At 38.5% G+C, this 19,269-nt stretch overlaps 1 protein-coding gene across 4 annotated transcripts in view; it reads right to left on the reverse strand.

Annotated features, from left to right (window-relative positions):
• The window catches only part of LOC107100541 (regulator of G-protein signaling 12-like), a 62,844-nt gene extending 46,856 nt beyond the window's left edge, over nt 1-15,988 (reverse strand). For all 4 annotated transcript variants that reach the window (XM_015399062.1, XM_015399061.1, XM_015399060.1 and 1 more), the window contains exons 1-3: nt 15,802-15,988; nt 11,238-13,060; nt 9,544-9,636 (exon numbers count right to left, since the gene is read on the reverse strand). In XM_015399062.1, the coding sequence (XP_015254548.1) occupies nt 9,544-9,636; nt 11,238-12,989 (1,845 nt within the window). In that variant the 5' untranslated portion in view covers nt 12,990-13,060; nt 15,802-15,988. The remainder of the gene's footprint in view (nt 1-9,543; nt 9,637-11,237; nt 13,061-15,801) is intronic.
• Between the last annotated feature and the right edge of the window lie 3,281 nt (nt 15,989-19,269).

Here is a 19,269-nt window from a genome sequence, read left to right on the forward strand (position 1 = left end):
TAGGCAACGTTTCGAAGAAGAATATTTTCAAGAGGACTTGTATAATTGTGACAAACAGCACTGGGACTTGCTCAACAGCCGATACCGCACCTTGAAGTAACAAACCAGTAGGTGGCAGTAGTGTTCTTTGACAAACACGGATGCCTCCAGTAAAGCACATTCAAATGAAATTACTCTTAATTAAAAACACTTATCATTTATTTAACAGTATGTAATAATTTTAGATTTAGAGTACTTTTAGAAGTTCAAACTCTGAATATGACGGAACTTTTTCTTTATAATGGAAAGGGCTTATACTGCAGTTGAATAGCTAATTATTTTTATGTCCAAAAGCTATGACACCATAATATCCTTTAGGGAGGCACCAGAAATTCATCCACAGTAAATTTTTGTCTGAAACTGACAAAAAAGTGTACAGATTAATCAACAAAACAACACTTGTGATGGTGCAGCAAATAATGCAGCCCGGGAAAGCCATGAAGAGATGGAATAATAGCTGGCATGTGTACGGTGTGGACCATCTCTGAGAAAAACTCAGGGATGGTGATTTGCAAAACATTTTAATTTGCACAAAATTTTAAGGTAGGACGCATCTGCAAAGAGTCCCTCCATGTCACGGTTTAATCCCTGAAATTCAAACGTCCCCATCACTGTTCTGAATATGAGAAGAATGCTACACAGAAAAGGAAATGAACACCGAACACATTCAATCCATCTGTGGCAGACAAAGCAAAGTGCTTTTGCCAAGGCAATGTCAGGGGGGAATTAACCTTTAAATAATTTTGTAATCGATTAATTGCAGTACCTTGATTTTAATCAGATTAGTAACCATCTTAGCTAAAAATGCTGTGGTTCTAACTGACATAGTTTCTTTCTGTGTTTCGGTTTTTGGCCTTAGTTTCCCAATTTTTTTCTTTTCAGTTTCGGCCAAGAATTTTAATTTTGTGACCTCCCTTGTAGCCTTACTTCATGCTATCATACCATGAGGATATCGTATACATATGCTTATGCCTTGACCAAAGTTTATTCTGCCACCGTATATATGGAGGAGCATTGTAAAGTAGGCATAAAAAAATCTTCAGATCTTATGTCCTCGATCATATTTCCACTACCATTTAAGTCATCACAAATCTGCAAGAAAAACAAGACCAAACAAGCGGCTGCTAAAACAGAGATCTCTGTAGCTGCTCCAAAATCATGCAACAATTTAAGTAAAGGGGCTAGTCATGGTCTACAGGCTTTAGGGTAGTTTGGCTTTTAGAGTGAATCGATCTCAACATTTTATTTTGATGAAAGGTATGCATTTTTTATTACATAGCATATCTATTTTACTTGTTTATTTTATCCTGGTTTATTTTATCTGATTGAGTGTACCTCTTTTGGAGGGGTTTATTTATCTTATGCTGTAGGTATGCAGTACTTTGGTGCAACATTTAGCAGCCAATACCTCCATTTCAGTTCACATGCATTTTATTTCTCTGAGATTACATATGGTTTAGGTTATGAGAACAAGAAGTCTGTGTATGACTTAAAAGTAAAAAAAAAAATAGAGAACAAAACACTTTATCCATTTCTATTGTATGTCAAAAGAAGATGTTGCAGAGGAAAGTCTGTGTCAGTGCTTCTAAGCCAAGCTGCTGTCTGAATAGTCCAAGTTTATGACTCCCACAGTATGAAGTAGACATGACATTGGACCTGGTTTTGTAGCATCTTGTCCTGAAGCCAAGCCTCCATTCTCTCCACTCTCCTCAGGAGCTTTTGAGCCAAACATGTTTTGGCATTAACTTAACTACAGGTGTTGGGGGGAGAAAATGTCAAATTGTCATCATTGTGTAGAATGACATGTCTGAACTGCTGTAACAGAGATCTGATTAAATACCTTAAAAAACCCTTTCCTTGTTGAGCAATGCTCCACGCCCTCAGCAGTACAATATAATGACAGTACTAGTGAGTAAACAGATAGTGGGGAGGGAATCACTAACAGAAGCTGAACTTCTGGGTCCGGGAAGAGAGAATAAGCAGGGTAAGTAAGGGTATGGGGGCAGTGGGGTAAATGAAATAATAAAAACATAATCCTGTATGTTGATAGATGATGTCATGGTACTAGTGAGAGAGAAGTCAAGAGTGGAGCTGCAGTTTGTCTCCATCCAGAGATAGTAAGTATTTTCCGTGATTACGGTTTGGTGGAGCTGCAAGCTCAGCAAAACCACATCCACATCTGGTCAGCTGGTTACTGGATGAAGCATACTCATAGGCTGAGCAGCTGGACAGTTAAATACCTCCTAACCAACTTGTGTTGCATTATTCAATTTTCTCCCCAGTCGGTGGGTTTGGCTAATAACTGTGCAGGTTTGTGCAATAAAGAATTTTCAAAAGAGGGGGAAGTGGAAAAGGAACTACAGCGGAGACATTTAGAAAATGTCATCCCATAATGCTAGCCTTGGGGACACAAAACTGCCACCCCGCCAGAGCTGGCCTTGTGATGTCAGAGAGATAAAAGCATCCTGTTGGTCTGAATCTGCCTCTAATCCCCAAAAGCATACAGTTGCTCAAATAAAAGGGATAATATAAAGTATCGATTGATAGTGAAAAAACTCAAACAACATTTTAGAGCCTTCTCTCTGTGAATGCAGCCTAGATTCCTTCACATAAAAACCTAAGGAGTGATCAGTCATTATCAATTCAATTCAGCTTATTTATATAGCGCCAATTCACAACACGTCACCTCAAGGCACTTTACAGTTCACCAGATCATAGTCAAATTGATACAAAGTTTTCTATCTAAGGAAAACCAGTTGATTGCATCGACTCATTGACTCGAATGCAATCCCTCACACTAAGCATGCTTGTAGCGACAGTGAAGAGGAAAAACTCCCTTTTAACAGGAAGAAACCTCCAGCAAAAGACTACGTATGTGACCTAGTATGGTACAATCTAGACAATCGTAAATATTAGGAAAACAATCTAAATCAGGAATATATGCTTGTAAAAGTCACATTCATAATTTTCATTGTCATTTCAATTTACACAATCCTTACCCTTAGTATATATGTAACACCCTATATGTATATATATGCAATAACTATGTTGAATACGGTTGACATTTCAGCTTGTATGTTTGCATGCAACCTCGTTGGAACAGATTTTAAAACATCTTTGTGTCTAGCCTTAACTACATTAGCAACAGCCCTAATGACAAGGTAAAAATTGCTAGCAAAACAACACTACTGCAGTTATCAGGGAATTTTTTTGTTAATATACATATAACAACTTATTTCTCTTTAAGTCAATTTTATGTGTCAATCCCAAACTATTTTCTACTGCTGAATATGTGACAGCTGCAGTGACAGAGGTTGTTAGTCATGACTCTACCGCCAAGGAGGACCCAGCTGATAGAGCCATAAAATTTGCTTGAGTGGGCTGATGACTATTGCTGGGTACCCGTGTCTAAACTGGGCTTATTTGGTAATGATAAACCATAGATTGTAGGATTTGAAAGTATGTATATTAAAAAAGGCCATTGTGGATTGATACGTTCTAAAATCATGCTTTTATCATGTTGCTAATAAACTGTTAATGTTTGAAAGATTTACTTCATAAGGTATAAATGGTATAAGAGACAAATAATGCCTGGAGATTTGGAAAGTCATCCATTTATCAGACTTGGCCTTTATGTTGTCCTTGACAAAAGATCTAACCAATCACAAAGTCTCATCTGATCTGTTAACATCACCAGATCATTCTGATAAACACACCTTCCAGTTAGGATCCTGTTACTGAGTAAAGATAACTCATTGTCAGGTGTTAATGGGATGCCTTTTAATAAATCAGGGGAAGTACAGCTGTTCAAAAAGGAATTTGATGTTTAAAAAGGAATTTGTTCCTTTATCTTATTCAGATATTTTATTTCCTGCTGCAAGGGAGTGAGCAAGAGCAAGATTTCTGCAGATGATATTCTTTAAAGAATACACAGCTGTTGTTGTGGAAAACTAACTGTATTAGCCATATTAAAAGTAGTACATTTTAAATATAGATAATAGTGCAGTATTTTCTGGTTCATCAAGGCTTGTTTATCAGGTTAATAGTACCAAGAACCAAAAAAAAGGGTGAAAAACAAAACTTTTTTCAATTTTAGTATAAAAAATATTTATTGGTCTAATGTAACAGGCTGATCCTAGGTGTCATTTTTTATTAGCTGTAAACAGAAAATCATCATATTTCACAGAAATGTAGGATTTAAAAAAACATCAGTTTGTGAAATCAATCAACACGGTGTGTTTAGCTTGAGCTTGAGCTTGGTATTGTGATATTCTAACTCAGTGTATATGAATTTTCTTTTCAAATTAATTTATTTGTTGCTTAGCTGTTAAATTTGCACGATTTCAACCCTAATCTACAGTAAAAATAACTTAAATCTTCACCCCTCAAAAGGAAGAAAATTTCTAAAATGCATTTGCTATGGGTAAGGTAGAGCCACAGGCAAAAACTTCAAGTTTGAACCCAACTTTGGCTGCAATGTGATCAGATCACAATAGAAGGCGACTGAACGCCTGTGCTAATTTAATCCCATCACACAGCAACAACCTCTGCTCCTCTGTGTCCTTCACACTGAATGGAACTTCTCTTGGTGCTGCCAGCTGACTGTGAACGAGGTCATTTCTCAGGGCAAGTGCAACAGAGCACACAAAAGGCCATGCAACTAATAACAATAAGCCTGGGTCATAAAAGCTCAGTCTTTTTTTTTAGTTTAAGCATCTAAAGGAAAGTTAGCTTAGATCCTCATATATAAAGTAGGAATGCATTATGCTGCATACAGCAGTGTGCCATATAACACATGTGAGTTCAGCTGGCAATGGTCAAAACATTCCTCTGACAGATCACACAACTAACCACTGTATAGCTGCTACAACAAGAGCACTCAGTCCCAAAGAAGGAAGAGTGTGGCAGAGGAAAATGGAATCAGCAGACAGCCTGAATGAGAAACAGCTCTTGATGTGAGGACTTACAGAGTTGAGAGTTAAAGTTTGCTCCATGTATAGCCCTGTGCGCGTGCGTCTGGCTCGTTTTCAGCGCTGGTCCCCACGGCTGGTGCGTGTAAAAGGGTCCATCCGCTGGATATCGGCTGAGCGTGTGTGTGAGAGTCTGTGCGGCTTTTGCAGTGAAAGAGAGAGAAACGGATCTGAACTGAGGAGGAGGAGGAGGAGGAGGAGGAGGAGAGCGCATACACAGGAGCCTGAAAATACTGACAGCAACGGGGAGTTCAAAAGCTCCCTCTCTCTTCCCTCTGATGCCCGATCCTCTCTCTCTCTCTCTGTTTTTCTCTCTGCTGTGGATTCCTCCTCCTTTCCCCTCTGTTTTTACCTCTCTCACCGTCTCTGCGTCCTCATGCCTTTCCCTCACGCCCACAAGACAGATATGTTACCTTCAGGCCAGCAAACAAGTGCTGCTGATGTCTCCACACCAAAAAGGAAAGGAGAAACTCACAGAGCAATAAAGCTGTCCCAGATCTCCCAGCAGGGTGAAAACAGTGTGCTTCCTCTAGCTGCTCACATTAACAGATGTTATCATATGCAGCAATAAAACACCTCTGAAGACAGAGCAGAGTCAGCGTGAACACAGATAGAGCAGTCGACTAATGGTGTCATCTGTGCGGAGCTGAACACACAGTCATCTGCTGAGCGCAAAACATCTGCTTGAGACTGTGAGGAGAAAATACGCACATAAAAGTGGAGCTATACAGCGGGATGCAGAGGCATCTGCCTGACGAGCTCTGAAAGGTAATAAGACAAGAAGGGACAAAGCAGAACATTCTTCGGCATGCCCAAACATAGAAGAGGATCTGACAAACGCTGAGCTGCAAGCTACAAGGGGGGGGAGAAAATAAATGAATCAGACCAAAACAGACATGAGATAAAAGCTGTTTCTCCCACTGAATACACAACAAATAGAGTTGTATACTGCGGCATGTTTTCAGTAGCTGCATTTGGTGGAAAACAGAGAATTAGTCCATTCTTGCACAAACCTTTGCCAAACCGATTTAAAAAAAAGGGACAACTCCATTAGTTTTTTTTCTTTTCTCATATGCAGGCATCAAGGCTAAAAAAGGGCTTAACCACAAGGGTCTGCTGCCCCAGGAGGGTTAAGAAGGAATTAAACAGTCTCAGGATGTCCTTGTGAGTCCAGATGCACGCGCTAAATTCAGAGGTTATCATGTATTTATGCTGACCTTGTCATTCAGAGCATCCTGCTGGCTTCAGTTTGAGGCTAAGATACAAGGTTAGCATAGGATCCAAGCATGAAGTCTGAATCAGCAGCTCTAGGAAATACTATAGAGAAAAATACCTCCAGATAAAGATGCTTAAAGATGTTTTTACTAGTTTTGTATTGACTGCACTTTTATTGATTGCAGACTGATTCTCTGGATAAACTTTTCTCGAGTTTAGGTAGAGAGTGGATGACCCAAAAAAAAAAAATTGCAAGGAATAAATTCTCAGTGGGTATTATCTTGAATAGAACAAAAGTTTAAATGAACTGGGTAATAATTGACAGGAAAGTATAGTGTGTACATGCCAACTATGAGTCCTTCAAATAGGGGGTGATCATTTGCTGTTTACAGTTTGATTGTCATAGTTCACATTACTTTTTCTCTCAGTTTTGGTAAAAATTCAACTGGTTGCATAGCGTTTTATCAAGTCTGAAGACCCCAAAATGTTTATTCTGTATTAATTCATTCATCGACTGATGCAAAAATTCACACAGAGTTTTAACGTAGAAATACAGAAGTTCACAGGAGACTTTTTTATAGGCTTTATATATCACACTGGTAAGAAACTGATTGTAAAGAAAATGGATGGATGGAAAGACGGACAGATGGATAGATTTATGTAACCTTCTGACAATGGGATGGGGAATAAAACCCTAAAAAGAGAGATACTGATCTGATACCTGGATCAGGTATCGGCTCCGAAATTGACTAAATATCTGGATCGGATATCAGATTTCTAATCCAGAGCACCTTACATGGAGCTCTTATTTCTTTATTTTTATTGGTTATTTATTAATAAATAATATGAAGTACATTTATATCTGTGTTAATTTGTCACCTTTTTTACCAACGTTTATGTCAGGGCTAAAGTATTCCTTCACACTGCAAAATATACGGTTCATATAGCAGTTGAACTAGATCGTATCAGATATCGTCCGATGCGCTCAGCCCAGGAATTGAATCGGAATAAAAACTAGGTCGGTGCATCCCTACCTAAAAACCAAATATTTTTACATCCTCTCTGCTCCCGTACGTATTCAGACCAGTAAAAGGCTTCAGATTAAAAATCTACGTACATCTTAACCAACTTTTCCAAGCTATACAGAAACACTGTGCGGGATACAACAATCTGACACTTTCTGTTCCTTGATGGTGTCTAGTGCTGCTTCTGGGAACAAAAAAAAATGTTTGGAGAAAGACATCCATCCTTCTTTTTTTATTTTCTCAACTATTTATTCTTATGGTGGATTGGTCAAATAAATAAAAATAGTACAGTTCTGTTCTTAGAAAGGAGTTAAGAACACAAACAACACATATATGAACAAAGACATGCAAAGGAAACATCGGCCAAGGTTATGTTGCACTCATACCTTCTAAGTTCATATTCACTTGGGTATAATCTCATGGTAATAGAACGATTCCAGGAAATGCACTACATCAGTTGCCAAAGGATACTCAGAAGCAATTCTACTATTGATTGATGCACAGCGAATTGCAAGTTGCTGGAAGCCATGGGAAATAAATATACCCAAATCAAGAAGACAGAAACACTTAGTCTGGTGATAACCACTCATCAGGCAACTTTCATAACTTCCTTGAAGTGGCTTTAAGGAGTGTAGCTACTCCCGTCGCAGCTCTTCAAATTGGTTTCTTACAATATGAGAACAGAGGACAGCAGGAAATAAAAGCTGGTTATTAGGACAGTAAATTGCTTTATTGTTACATCTAGGTCAAACCTGCTCTGATGATGGAGCTTTCAAACAATAGCCCTGCTCGGTGTTTTTGTAGTGGCAAATCTGAACAGCAGGTTTGTGCTCTGCCTCTCACAGTGCATGACTCACACATATTTATACAGCAAGCAATCATTTGGTCTGTTAAGTTGTTTTTCTTTCTTCTACAAACACATTTAACATAGTTAGGGTAAGTAACTACAAGCGAATACGTCTCTCTTTGCGCCAGTAATGCAGGTTTTCTTAGTGAGCGGGAAAAAACGCGTTGTTAGGCGTCATTAATGTGAGGCAACGACTTGGGCTTCGAATGCAGAATGTGCAGCAGGGCTCATTAGCAAGACCAAACAAACAGGTCCATGCCTCTGGCTCGCACAAAGACCACTTTGTGAGGCACCCCTCGCCACAAGTGGAACAGCAAACGGAGTTCAAGGCAACGGAAATGAAAGGTTAGAGAGGTGCAGCTAAAAGAGGGACGTGTCAGTGGCATGTCCAGTTAAAAGACTGAAAAAAATGTGATAAAGATGAGATTCAGGTGAATATCCAAATGACTGATAAACAAATGTTTTCAAATGGACACTAGCATGTTTCCCCTTGGTGTTTGATTCAACATAGGTTACCATCTATCCCCATTTCATGTTCTGAAGTTGTTTTACTTTTTAAAAACAAAGTGTTTTTTTGGAACATTCGAAACATTAACTGCTTGTGTTCAGCTCTCTGCAGTCCTGAGTGCTTAATGTCCACAACAGCAGTTTAGGTCAGAGTTAGACAGGAAGCAACAGCAGCCATATCTCTCAATAGAAATGGATGCACAACATCAAAATGTTATGGGATTTGTTTTATGCAGCCGTGATGAAATAGTGCAGAGAAGGTATGACAGAGGGGTTGGGATCTTTTCATGTGTAAAATTCTGAATCAGAATTACCTTATTAATCCCTTGCGGGAAATTCTTAACAATATAAGTAAATAATAATAACAGCACTGCAAAAAATATCTAAAAATTAGTTTAAAAAATCTTAAATTAAGGTATTTACCCTTAATTTAAGTAGGTAAATAAGATGATCTGCCATTGGAATGAGTATTTTTACTCATAAATCAGATAATTAGATAATATGCACTTGAAATAATGTAAATTGTCTTGTTCCATTGGCAAAGTGTCTCACTTACCTCCTCAATTCAAGAACAAATGCATTTATTTTAAGAAAAAAATTACCGGTACTTATTTAGATTTCCTTTTTTTGCAGTGAGGAAACATTGGTTAGTGGCCATAACATCAATATGAATATCAAATATTAACATCAGCCAAAAGGTTGATATCAGGGCATTTCTAATAAATTTCACTGTAAAATTTTGGGGAAAATAACTTTAAACCTAAGATTATTAAGAAGCCGAAATCTGCCAGCAACAGGGATTAACTTCAGAATATTAACTGCTTAGAAATGCCATCATCAGGTACGGAGATGATACTTGGTTGGATCAGTTATACACAGAATCATAACACCCATTTTATATATATATTTTATATATATAAGAAATTAACTCAACTCCTACCTCCAGATCATCCAGAGATCGTGCCATGCTGAGACGTTTGGAAGACCGACGTTTGGAGGCTCGGGCAGCACCTATGCCCCAAAACCTGGACCCCTATTAGAAAAAAAGGTTGAGAAAACACACATAACTGTTTAGTTTTAAGGGACATCACACTTTCCCCCCTTTAAACAGGTTTTTGTTCTGCTTTTAGAGGAAGCAAACATATATTAAAGTTTAAAAAGATACTTTAAAATACCTGAATGCCATCCTTTTAAATAGGTTCCTTTCTAATTGCTTTAGTGGACTTAAAGAAGTTAAGTTGTCAATCAAAGATCACATATTTTATGTCATTTTAACATTGATCAGAGCGTCTGAGACAGAGCCATCTTAGATACTCTGCGTTCTAACTTTTTCCGCCCACCAACCAATTATTACAATAGCTGACAATGTGGCTGATGTTTAAACTAGAGTTAAAGAACTGCAGATAATTACCAATGTATGAAATGGGCTCTACCCTGTAATTTGCTCAGCTTCCTGTCTAAAGTTGTCTCCGTTCAGATCTAAGAACGCAGCAGGGAAACAAAAAGTAGCTCTGAGTCCACCAAATCACCACAATAAATGGAGAAATAGGAGCTGATAGCTTGAATCCAGACTTATCCAAAACATACTTGGGAGTACTGTATTTTAAACCCTTTTTTTTCGCAGCACACATAAACCAAGAGGGGGCCTAATTGGAGCCCTTTGTGTGCCTGGAGAGAAAGACAGAGAAACCACTCCAGTGAGTCTGCTTCAATGCCTGGCTGAGGAGGTAAGGCATGTTTACAAAGCTATGCGGATACATGGGGACATCTTGTGGAGAAACACAAAAGCAGCAGCGAGGAAGAAAATCTGATTGGCTCCACCTACGCATCAACAGCATTCATTTTTTTTTGCGGGGATCTTTTCTGAAATTAGCATTTATATTGGTAGGCTTTATAGATCTCACAGTGGAGAAATGTACTTGTTACATCGGCTCAACAGTCAAAAAGAAAGGTGCAAAAGGAGGAAAATGTGCATGGGGTATATATAGTATTTACAGTGTATCCAAATACATATATATATATAGTAGCTGAAGTCTGTTATTTAACAGGATTATTAGTAAGGGTTATTGCACAGGGTATTAAATGGGTATTTATATATATAGTTATTGAACTGGGTCTTAAATATAAACTGGTTATTACACAGGGTATTAAATAGTGATTGCACATTAGTTATTGCACAAGTTATTGCAGTAATAGTGCCACATTGTTAGGTCTGATGGCAGCAGGGATGAATTACCTGCAGTAGTGCTCCTTTATACAAACAGGGTGTAAAAGTCTTTCACTAAAGGAGCTGCTCTACAGTCTGGTGCAGAGGGTGAGAGGTGTTGTCCATGATGGATGTAAGCTTGGACAGCACCTATTATATATAATAAAAATGATCTCTGTGCTGCTTTAGGCTTTAACACATATTTATTCTACAGTAAAAAAAACAACAGTTGTCTATTTAGGGCTGCTATACCTCAGATCAACAGATTTTCATTTAAGAAGTGTCTCCAGTCGATACCAATCGATCGAGACAAAATGAAAAACGAGCCACTTTAAATCTGTTTATATTAACTAATCCTTTTGAGTTAAAGCTAAAGATTTAATCTCATTTAATTGGAAAGTTTAAGGAGGAATGGGGAGATTTCTTACATTTCTGAAGCTGCCATCTGTCCTCTGTTTCTGCCTTTGTTCAAGAAATCTTCGGGTCCATTCCTCTCTAGGAGGCATCATGGCCTCTGTGGACTGGTACCTGTCTGAGGGTACCTGGCCCAGTGGAGGAGGGGGGTTATTTGTGGTGGCGCTGGATGTGTCTTGATGTAAGGAGTCACTGCTTAAAGCTTTAGGCCTTTTTTGCTTTGAAAACCACCTTTGACTGTTTCTCATAGGATGAGCCAGGAAGTTTGGTTTTTTACCCAGAGGAAGAGGTGGAGGCGGGGGCTTGAAGTGGAACTCCAGCCTGGGCGGGGGACCTCCGTAAAAGCTTATAAGAGAATCTGGGCCAGGTAGGGATTCTGAAAGAGAATGTGTGCTGGCGCTGTTCTGATTCTGGCCATCCTTGCCGAGGTTTACCGGGGTAACGACTTCAGCCGAGGAGCAATCCCATGGACAGCTGGGGAGGTTGGACCCAGAGAGATTTGGGATATCAGAAGGGAAACCCCCTTCCTCTCTCTCCTCAGGGGGGGAAGGATTTTCAATCCCGCTGTCCCCGCTGCTGCTGGCGCTGCCTAGTTTGCTTGTGCTGTCCATCTCCTTGATCTGCTGCTGAGTCTCCATGTCCAGTTTGGCTCGGAGTCTTTCCACCCCCTCTCCCAGGTCACCATACAGGACTGTAACAAAGTGCAGCACATCTAGGGGAGTCTGTGGGAACTCCAGGCAGCCCAAAGCATCTGGATCTGGGGTGCAGTCAAAGCCAAATCGGCCAGCAATGCCTATATGATCCTTATGGTTTCCCAGCTCCGGGTCGATGAAGAAGACGTGACAGGACGCCCGAAGAGGCTCATCCTCTGGTACACGGCCGCCGATGATGTGTGCCGTGGTGACCAGGCAGAAGAAACGTGGATCCTCGGCACAAACAGCTCCCAAAACGAGGTTCTCAGCAGGGAAGGCGGCCAAAACGGCTCCTGCGTCGTCACACAGTCGAACGCAATCATACATGACCTTCATCATCACCAGAGTGTGGGTATCCTGCTCAGTGCCCAGCTGTCTGATTCTCTCCCGAATGGCCTTTAAACTGTTGCTCTCTGCATCACTGGTGTTCAGGATCAGTTCAGTGGAGCTGAGGTAGCCGACCACCAAAGTCATGTTTAAAACAGTCCAGTCTGGATGAACTTCAGCATCTGTTAAGACAGTATCTGTGTCTCTCACTGCAGGTTGTTCCACCTTCACCTTCTCTGATAAAGCATTTAGCTGCTGCGACCACATGGACATGTCAGGCTCTGAAACGGGCCTCTGTTTAGCTGTGACGCCATTGGAAGGATTACAGGACGGTCGGCTAGAGTCATGCGATATCGTGCGGAGAACACTCGGCTTTTGAAAAACGTTGCCTTTTTGCTCAAACCCAAACTTGGCATCATTAAGGATGGGGTTTGCCATTATTCGGCGTTCTGAGAGCACCAACATATGCAGGGGGCCTTTGCAGCCGCCAATCAGCTGCACCACCGTTTCATGAGAAGCTGCGAACACGTCTGCTCCATTGATGGCCATGATCCGATCTCCTTGTCTTAACCCCACCACATAAGCAGGACTCCCCTCCATGATGCCACTCAGGACACACGGTTTCTGTCCTGTAATTGTAAAACCGTAGCCAGCACGACCACGGATGATCTCCACATCCCGCAGCTCACCAGCTAGGTTCATATCCAGGCGTCTTCGTGCTCCCTCTGGCTGCCCTTGTATCCTCATTTTAATTCTTAGGGTGTTGAGATCAATTCCAAAAACCCTTTGATTGCCAACACTATTGTGTTGTTGTCATCCTGCAATTAGAAAAAGAGAAAACTGATTACCTCTTTTAGCAATGCATCACTTTGACATGAACGTTAAACAATGTAAGGTGGCTCAATTTATTCAATTTATTTATCTTTTAAAGCAACAAAGCAAAAAAACAAACAAAAAAATAACAAAAAAACACAAAGAATGTTTAGTCTACTTAAGAAAAAAAATGTGTGACTGTTGATCAAAGAGTTAAACAGTACAACAGGGTGGTGGTAAAGTGACATAACACTGAAAAATGTTAATGTGTTAATATGAATAAGGTTAGTATCCATGTTGCATGTTACGTTTATATATGTTTATATATCATATACATGTATACATAGTATGATATACAAGCCGCTTTATGCATTCATCACATTTTATTCCTGCTCAAGATATGTGGGAAAAAAATGCTTTATTTATAAATAAATTTTTGGTTTTTCAATTATTTGTAATTTGTGTTGAAAGTAATTCTTACAGAGTATTTTAAGAAAACTTAGTCTAAATAAACAATACTTCACAAATATTTATCAGGCGTAAAAAAAAAATGTGGAGGTGGATTAATATACAAAAAAAAAAACTAGAATCACTAAAATTAAGGTAAATTCTTCCCTCCCCCTTCAGGTTATGTTTTCATTGTTTTCAAACTCACTTAAAAAGTTATGGACAGATTTTGTTGAAATGTTCAAATCTGGCAGTACGCTGCAGAAAATTTAAATCTAAAAGTATTTTTTTCTTAAAATAAGCTCATTTTTTCTTGATTTGAGGAGGTTAATGAGACACTTTGCCAATGGAACAAGAAAATTTACGTTTAAAAAAGAAAAAGCAATTGCATTGTCTTATTTCCAGTCCATTTTTAATCCAATGATCTTATTTTAAGGGTAAAAATACTCTTTCCATTGGCAGATCATCTTATTTACCTACTTAAAGGAAGAGTAAATACACTTAATTTAAGACATTTCTTACTTATTTCTAGCTTGTTTTTGCAGCGTAGCCAGATTGATATATATAGAACTGAGTTGAGTTCTACGTTATTTGTTGTGAGACTGAAAACTCAGATCAAGCCCGCTTGCACTGCAAAGGTATACATTTTTTAGAGAAAATGCCTAATGTGACTGGCAGCAAATGATTACATTTTGGTGACGATCTGGAAACAGGAACTCTTTTAAAAGATTTTGTAAATACAGGTAAGTTAAAGTGGAAGTAAGATGTCAGGTGAAATTAGCAACTTGGCGGAGGTCTGTGCTCAAAAAAAATGTTTCATACTGTTCTTACAATTAAAAATCCTTTAAAAATATTGGCGGATTGCATCACTCTCCCCTGACCGACCTCTTCTTTTCAACTGGATAGAAATGGGTCAGTATACGTCTCCCTTCCTTATAAGAAAGACAGATCTAGTTTCTTGGCATTATCTCCTACCAAGAAAACCATGGCAAGCCGTGATGTGAAAATGAAAGGAGTGCCACTCCTCGCTGTTATCAAGGTAACAGTTTTGACACTATACTTGGCAAGCTTCAAGCAGCAAGCTGGTTTAGCAGCTACCTGCAGGCAAGCCAACTGAGAAGAAAGCCTGACTAATTAATCAGCTATTAATAACTTGTTATACTTGTGTGACTCAAGCATAACAGCAACTAAAAATGCATCATAATCTGCACTCTTTAAAAAACTACCACTAAATTCAGTTTGGGTCCATAAACCTCTTGAAAAATGTTCATTCAAATGTACAAATTATAATTAGACAATGTGCTACATCATCTTAGCCATAGTGGGAACAGTAGGTGCTTTTCTGTTTTAAATCAAATAAAAAAGATAGTTATAAATAGTTGTATAAAAGTTATAAATGGTTGTATTAGTTTATACCAGAATAACTGCAATAAGGAAGTTTTATGCATGAGGTTCTTGTTTCTGTCCATGCCTGTTAAAGATTCTTCTAAATTAAATCTTATAAAGAACAGGCTTATAGTTTATGACCAATACATGACAAAGAAAATAACAATACAGTCATATATTTATATTAGTATTTTTTTTATGTATTTATTACTGTTTTTGAAGGCTGCACTTTAAAAAATGAAATTGTCAAGAGCTCTTTTAAACTAAATTTCTTTCTGTATACACTCGTGTATATAAAATGACAAAAATAAATCTGTCTGTCTAAAGAAAAAAATAAGGACCCTGTTAGGTGAAAATTAGTAAAAAAAATGCATTCAAGACATTTACTTATTTTTACAAAACATCTTTGCCAATGCCATGTCCTCTTAAGAAGCAATTTGTGTGTTTACAAACACAATCGGTCACTAATTTTAATAAGAAAGATAACATTTGGACATTGCATTAATAAATATAAAAAAAAGCAAAACAAACCTTTCTTGATTCAATAAAGTGCTCCCATTTGCTTAATAAATAAAATCTAACATATGTGACATCAATCTTGTTTTAGCAATTATCTGTCAGAGATGTAACAGGTGGATCTTTTATCTCCAAACACAGATTTTATTTTCCACCCTTGCTCCCCCCCACCCCTTCCTAAACAACCATCTGGCTTTTTACTCACCAGCACTTTAATGACACCATTTTTTTTTTAATCTTTCAACTAACCACAAAATTTAACACGTTCAAAACATTTTTCAGAGGAAATATGGCGGTCATATATCTTCTCCTCAGCAAAATAATCATTAAAGCCCGATAATTTCATTACTTTCGCACTTTAATTAAGAGTTCTTTACGAAAACATATATTTACATACCTGTGTATGCCTTATAAAGTTCCGATAAACCTCGGCGTTCTTACGTCCTTCTTAAAATAAGTCCACCGGTTGACGTTTCTTACGCCATATATCCCAGTTTTCGTTGATTTTTCAGCGATAGATAACTCTAAACATTAGCTGGCAGTGATTCGGGGGTCCATATGGCTCCCAGCCTCGACACCTCCTCCCCTCGTGAAAATCACAAAGCGTCTTTCATTGTAACCATGACAGCGTAACGTTTCAAGACCACGTGACCCATCCTACTGACCAATCACCAGGCCCGCCTAGTTCAATATTCAAACGAGTAGGGCGATGCTATTGGCTGACGCCAGAAGCGGTTGAAATGTTAATTCTAACCCAATTTAATCATATTTAAAAGCACTTTGAATATTTTAGACTCATTTCCTCACAAGAAAATTGCAGCCTACGTCCACTCATCAGTTGTTGTCCTTCGAAAAAGTCCAGAAGTACGAGCGCCCACAATTTTCACTTTGCAAAACAAAATTAATTCACTTATTTCAAAAATAGGAGGGAAAAAAATGCACGTGTCTTACCGGTATGTTTTAGAAGCCTGTCCGCTTTATCTTTTTAATGGCATTAGTACCAGCTTGGTTCCACTCTAACGCAACAGGTGCTGTGGAAACAATACCTGAGTGGTCAAAGGGCTCCAACGGTTGTACACATTGTTTTTTTTTTTTTTACACATGTGCAGATCAGTTTAACACTCCTGGAAACGTCAAAAAAAGGAGGGACAGCACTTATTTGAACACGTGTCATGTGATAACAGGGTTATCAGGCAAGCAGGGCAGTTGTTCTACTTTGCTGCATTTACTATAAATAGCATAAGTATGTGAATGCCATAGTTTCCTGTCTCTAGGAGTAAAAAAAGAAAAAAGATTTGTTTGTTATAAACACATTGTAAAACTACAAGGATATTCTTGATATTTTCCAAGAAGCTATTTGAGTCTCAGAAGTGATTTGTTTTTTTTTTGTTTGTTTTTCAGATAAAGATAGACCAGAAGCAACCATTATCTCAACATTTATTTCTATCTTTGCACTAAAAATGTTGTCTAAATGCTAATAGAAGTGGAGCAGTGTTTGATCTGATTACAAGAAAGAGGTTTTCAGCAGAATTAGTGGAAAAGCAACTTAATTCTACTGTAATGCATGGTGGAGGTTCTGTGATTACTGGGGCCAGATTCTTTTTAAAAGGCCAAACCTCGTGAATGTGCAAGATGGTGTTTATTTATTTATTTTTATTTATTGGGAGACAGTAGACCCTTGCAACCCTTTGAAACCTTCCAGGAAACAACTAAGTGCTTCCAAAAGTAAATTATGAAAAATATTAACACCCTCCTTTCTAAGAGGAGTCCGCCAGTCAGAATCAGAATTACTTTATTAATCCCTTGCGGGAAATTCTCTTCTTGCAATGCAACCGTTTACGGAAGAGAGAAAAATAAGATTGTAATTACAAATAAGATATAAGTATAAAATAAGATAAGGTTTACAGTATACATTCAACAGTATTTACAATTTACAATGCTGCTTAGTAACTAAATTATTATTATTGCACATGACCATGTTGTTGCGCATAGTGAAGCCTTGCATATTTTGTCAGGCTGTAGCTGTATTAACCCCGAACATATTGATCAAATGGAGAAAAACAGACGAGAAAATGATATGTTTTACGTAGTTAATAATTCCTATATAAGAGATGATCGTGTTATGACAAAACAAAAATAATAAGTCCCCTAAATTTGTTGGTACCAAGAGACCCTGATGGCCATGGCTAAGGGTGGATATGGCGGTTAGGTGGAAAAGGATGAAAAAGTGGAAGCTAGCAAAGCCTACCCTTGCTTAGTTTTGCCTTATTACAGCATAATGGGTAAGCAGAGAGATGCTGGTAGTTATGCCACAGACTGAACTTTTGAAGTGGAGGATTTCTCAACCTCCACAACACCAGAGGTTAAAGCAACTCTAATACCCCCTTCCTACTTGCCAAAAAACCCATTTAAACCCAGCAAAAAGCTGCTTTTGGTGGCAATAGGAAAAGCTCACTGATCCTTGTCAACCAGTGTCAAACAACACAGTGTCATCCTTCAAACTGCTCAGCTCTGATCGTCACACAGTGGGAACATGAGACCCGGGTTAACCTGCTAATTTACATGATACCGCTTCAAACAAAAAACAGAATCCCAAACTGATGCAGACCTTTTACTGAGTTTGTAAGTAGCATATTTATTAACCTCTGTTTGTATTACTATTGTGATCCAGAGTGATTAATTAATTAAATCAATTTGTGGAGCCCAGTGGGCAACCTCAAAGACGGAATTATCAAGTCCTGTGTGGCCAAATTACGTAAGTCTAGCACCCGTGCCCCTGTGTGGAGTATCTGTGCAGCCTAGATGTTTGCAATGTGCACCTAGAAAAATATGAAACAACACAGGCAGCTCCATGTCAAAAAAATATGGTGGTTATGGTTAGCCCATAAATATAACTATGATCAACAGATTATGGAAAAACTCTTGGGAAGGAATTACTGTCAGTCTTGGATGACATGAGGAGGCATTCAAAATGCTGTAAACACCCGTGCTTTCTAATTCTACATGTTGATTGGTGTTGTAAAACTTCCCTTCTGTGCCATACACACTAATGTAGAGTTGACCAGAATATTAGGGACAAAGAAAAAAAACAGCAAATAGTACAAATACTCGAGATATTGTGTCCATGTGTCTCATTGAACGTAAGTGGGTCAAACATAAGTGAGTCTTTACTGCTTCTTTTGTAGGAATGAACAGTGGCTATTGCAGCTGCATTTTCCGGTTCAAAAGGCACATGGTGGTGCACACTTTCCTCGCTGGTACATAGCCCCAAATTGAGGTATATATATATATATATATATATACAGGGCTCGATGTTAACCATTGCCCGATCTCCCGGGGCAAGTAGTTTTTATTGTTGGGAGAGTACAAATTTTTGTTTACTTGCCCGCCAGGGAAGTGCAATGATCGCAAAAAAAATTATTTATCAGTCAAAATTACTTTAAAATCACCGACATTCGATGAAAACGACCCAGAAGCGTTGCCGGCGCCATTTTGTTGTTTTGTACACATTCTCCCATGATTTGGAAAAGCCGCGTGATTTGGAAAAGCCGCGTGATTTGAAAAAGCCGCATGATTTTCCACCAGATGACGTGATTTTTGGCGTGAATCAGACACATTTTTTTTTTACTTAGCAGGCACAAGGCAAAAAAAATATATTTACAGTAATACACCCACCACCTAGATAACCCTAGATTAAAAGTTATCGGTCAGGGATTAGGAAAATTGGCATAATTGTATGCCATGTGCATAGTGTAAATATGGCTATCATATGGCAGTCTTCTGTACAGTGATGCAGGTCATACATTAAAAAATTTTCATTAAATTTTTTTTTCTTAGACATTGGAGAGGTGCATTTAAATGTTAT

This window comes from Cyprinodon variegatus, unplaced genomic scaffold, assembly GCF_000732505.1.
Source record: "Cyprinodon variegatus isolate N-32 unplaced genomic scaffold, C_variegatus-1.0 Scaffold985, whole genome shotgun sequence".
NCBI classification, from domain to species: Eukaryota; Metazoa; Chordata; class Actinopteri; order Cyprinodontiformes; family Cyprinodontidae; genus Cyprinodon; species Cyprinodon variegatus.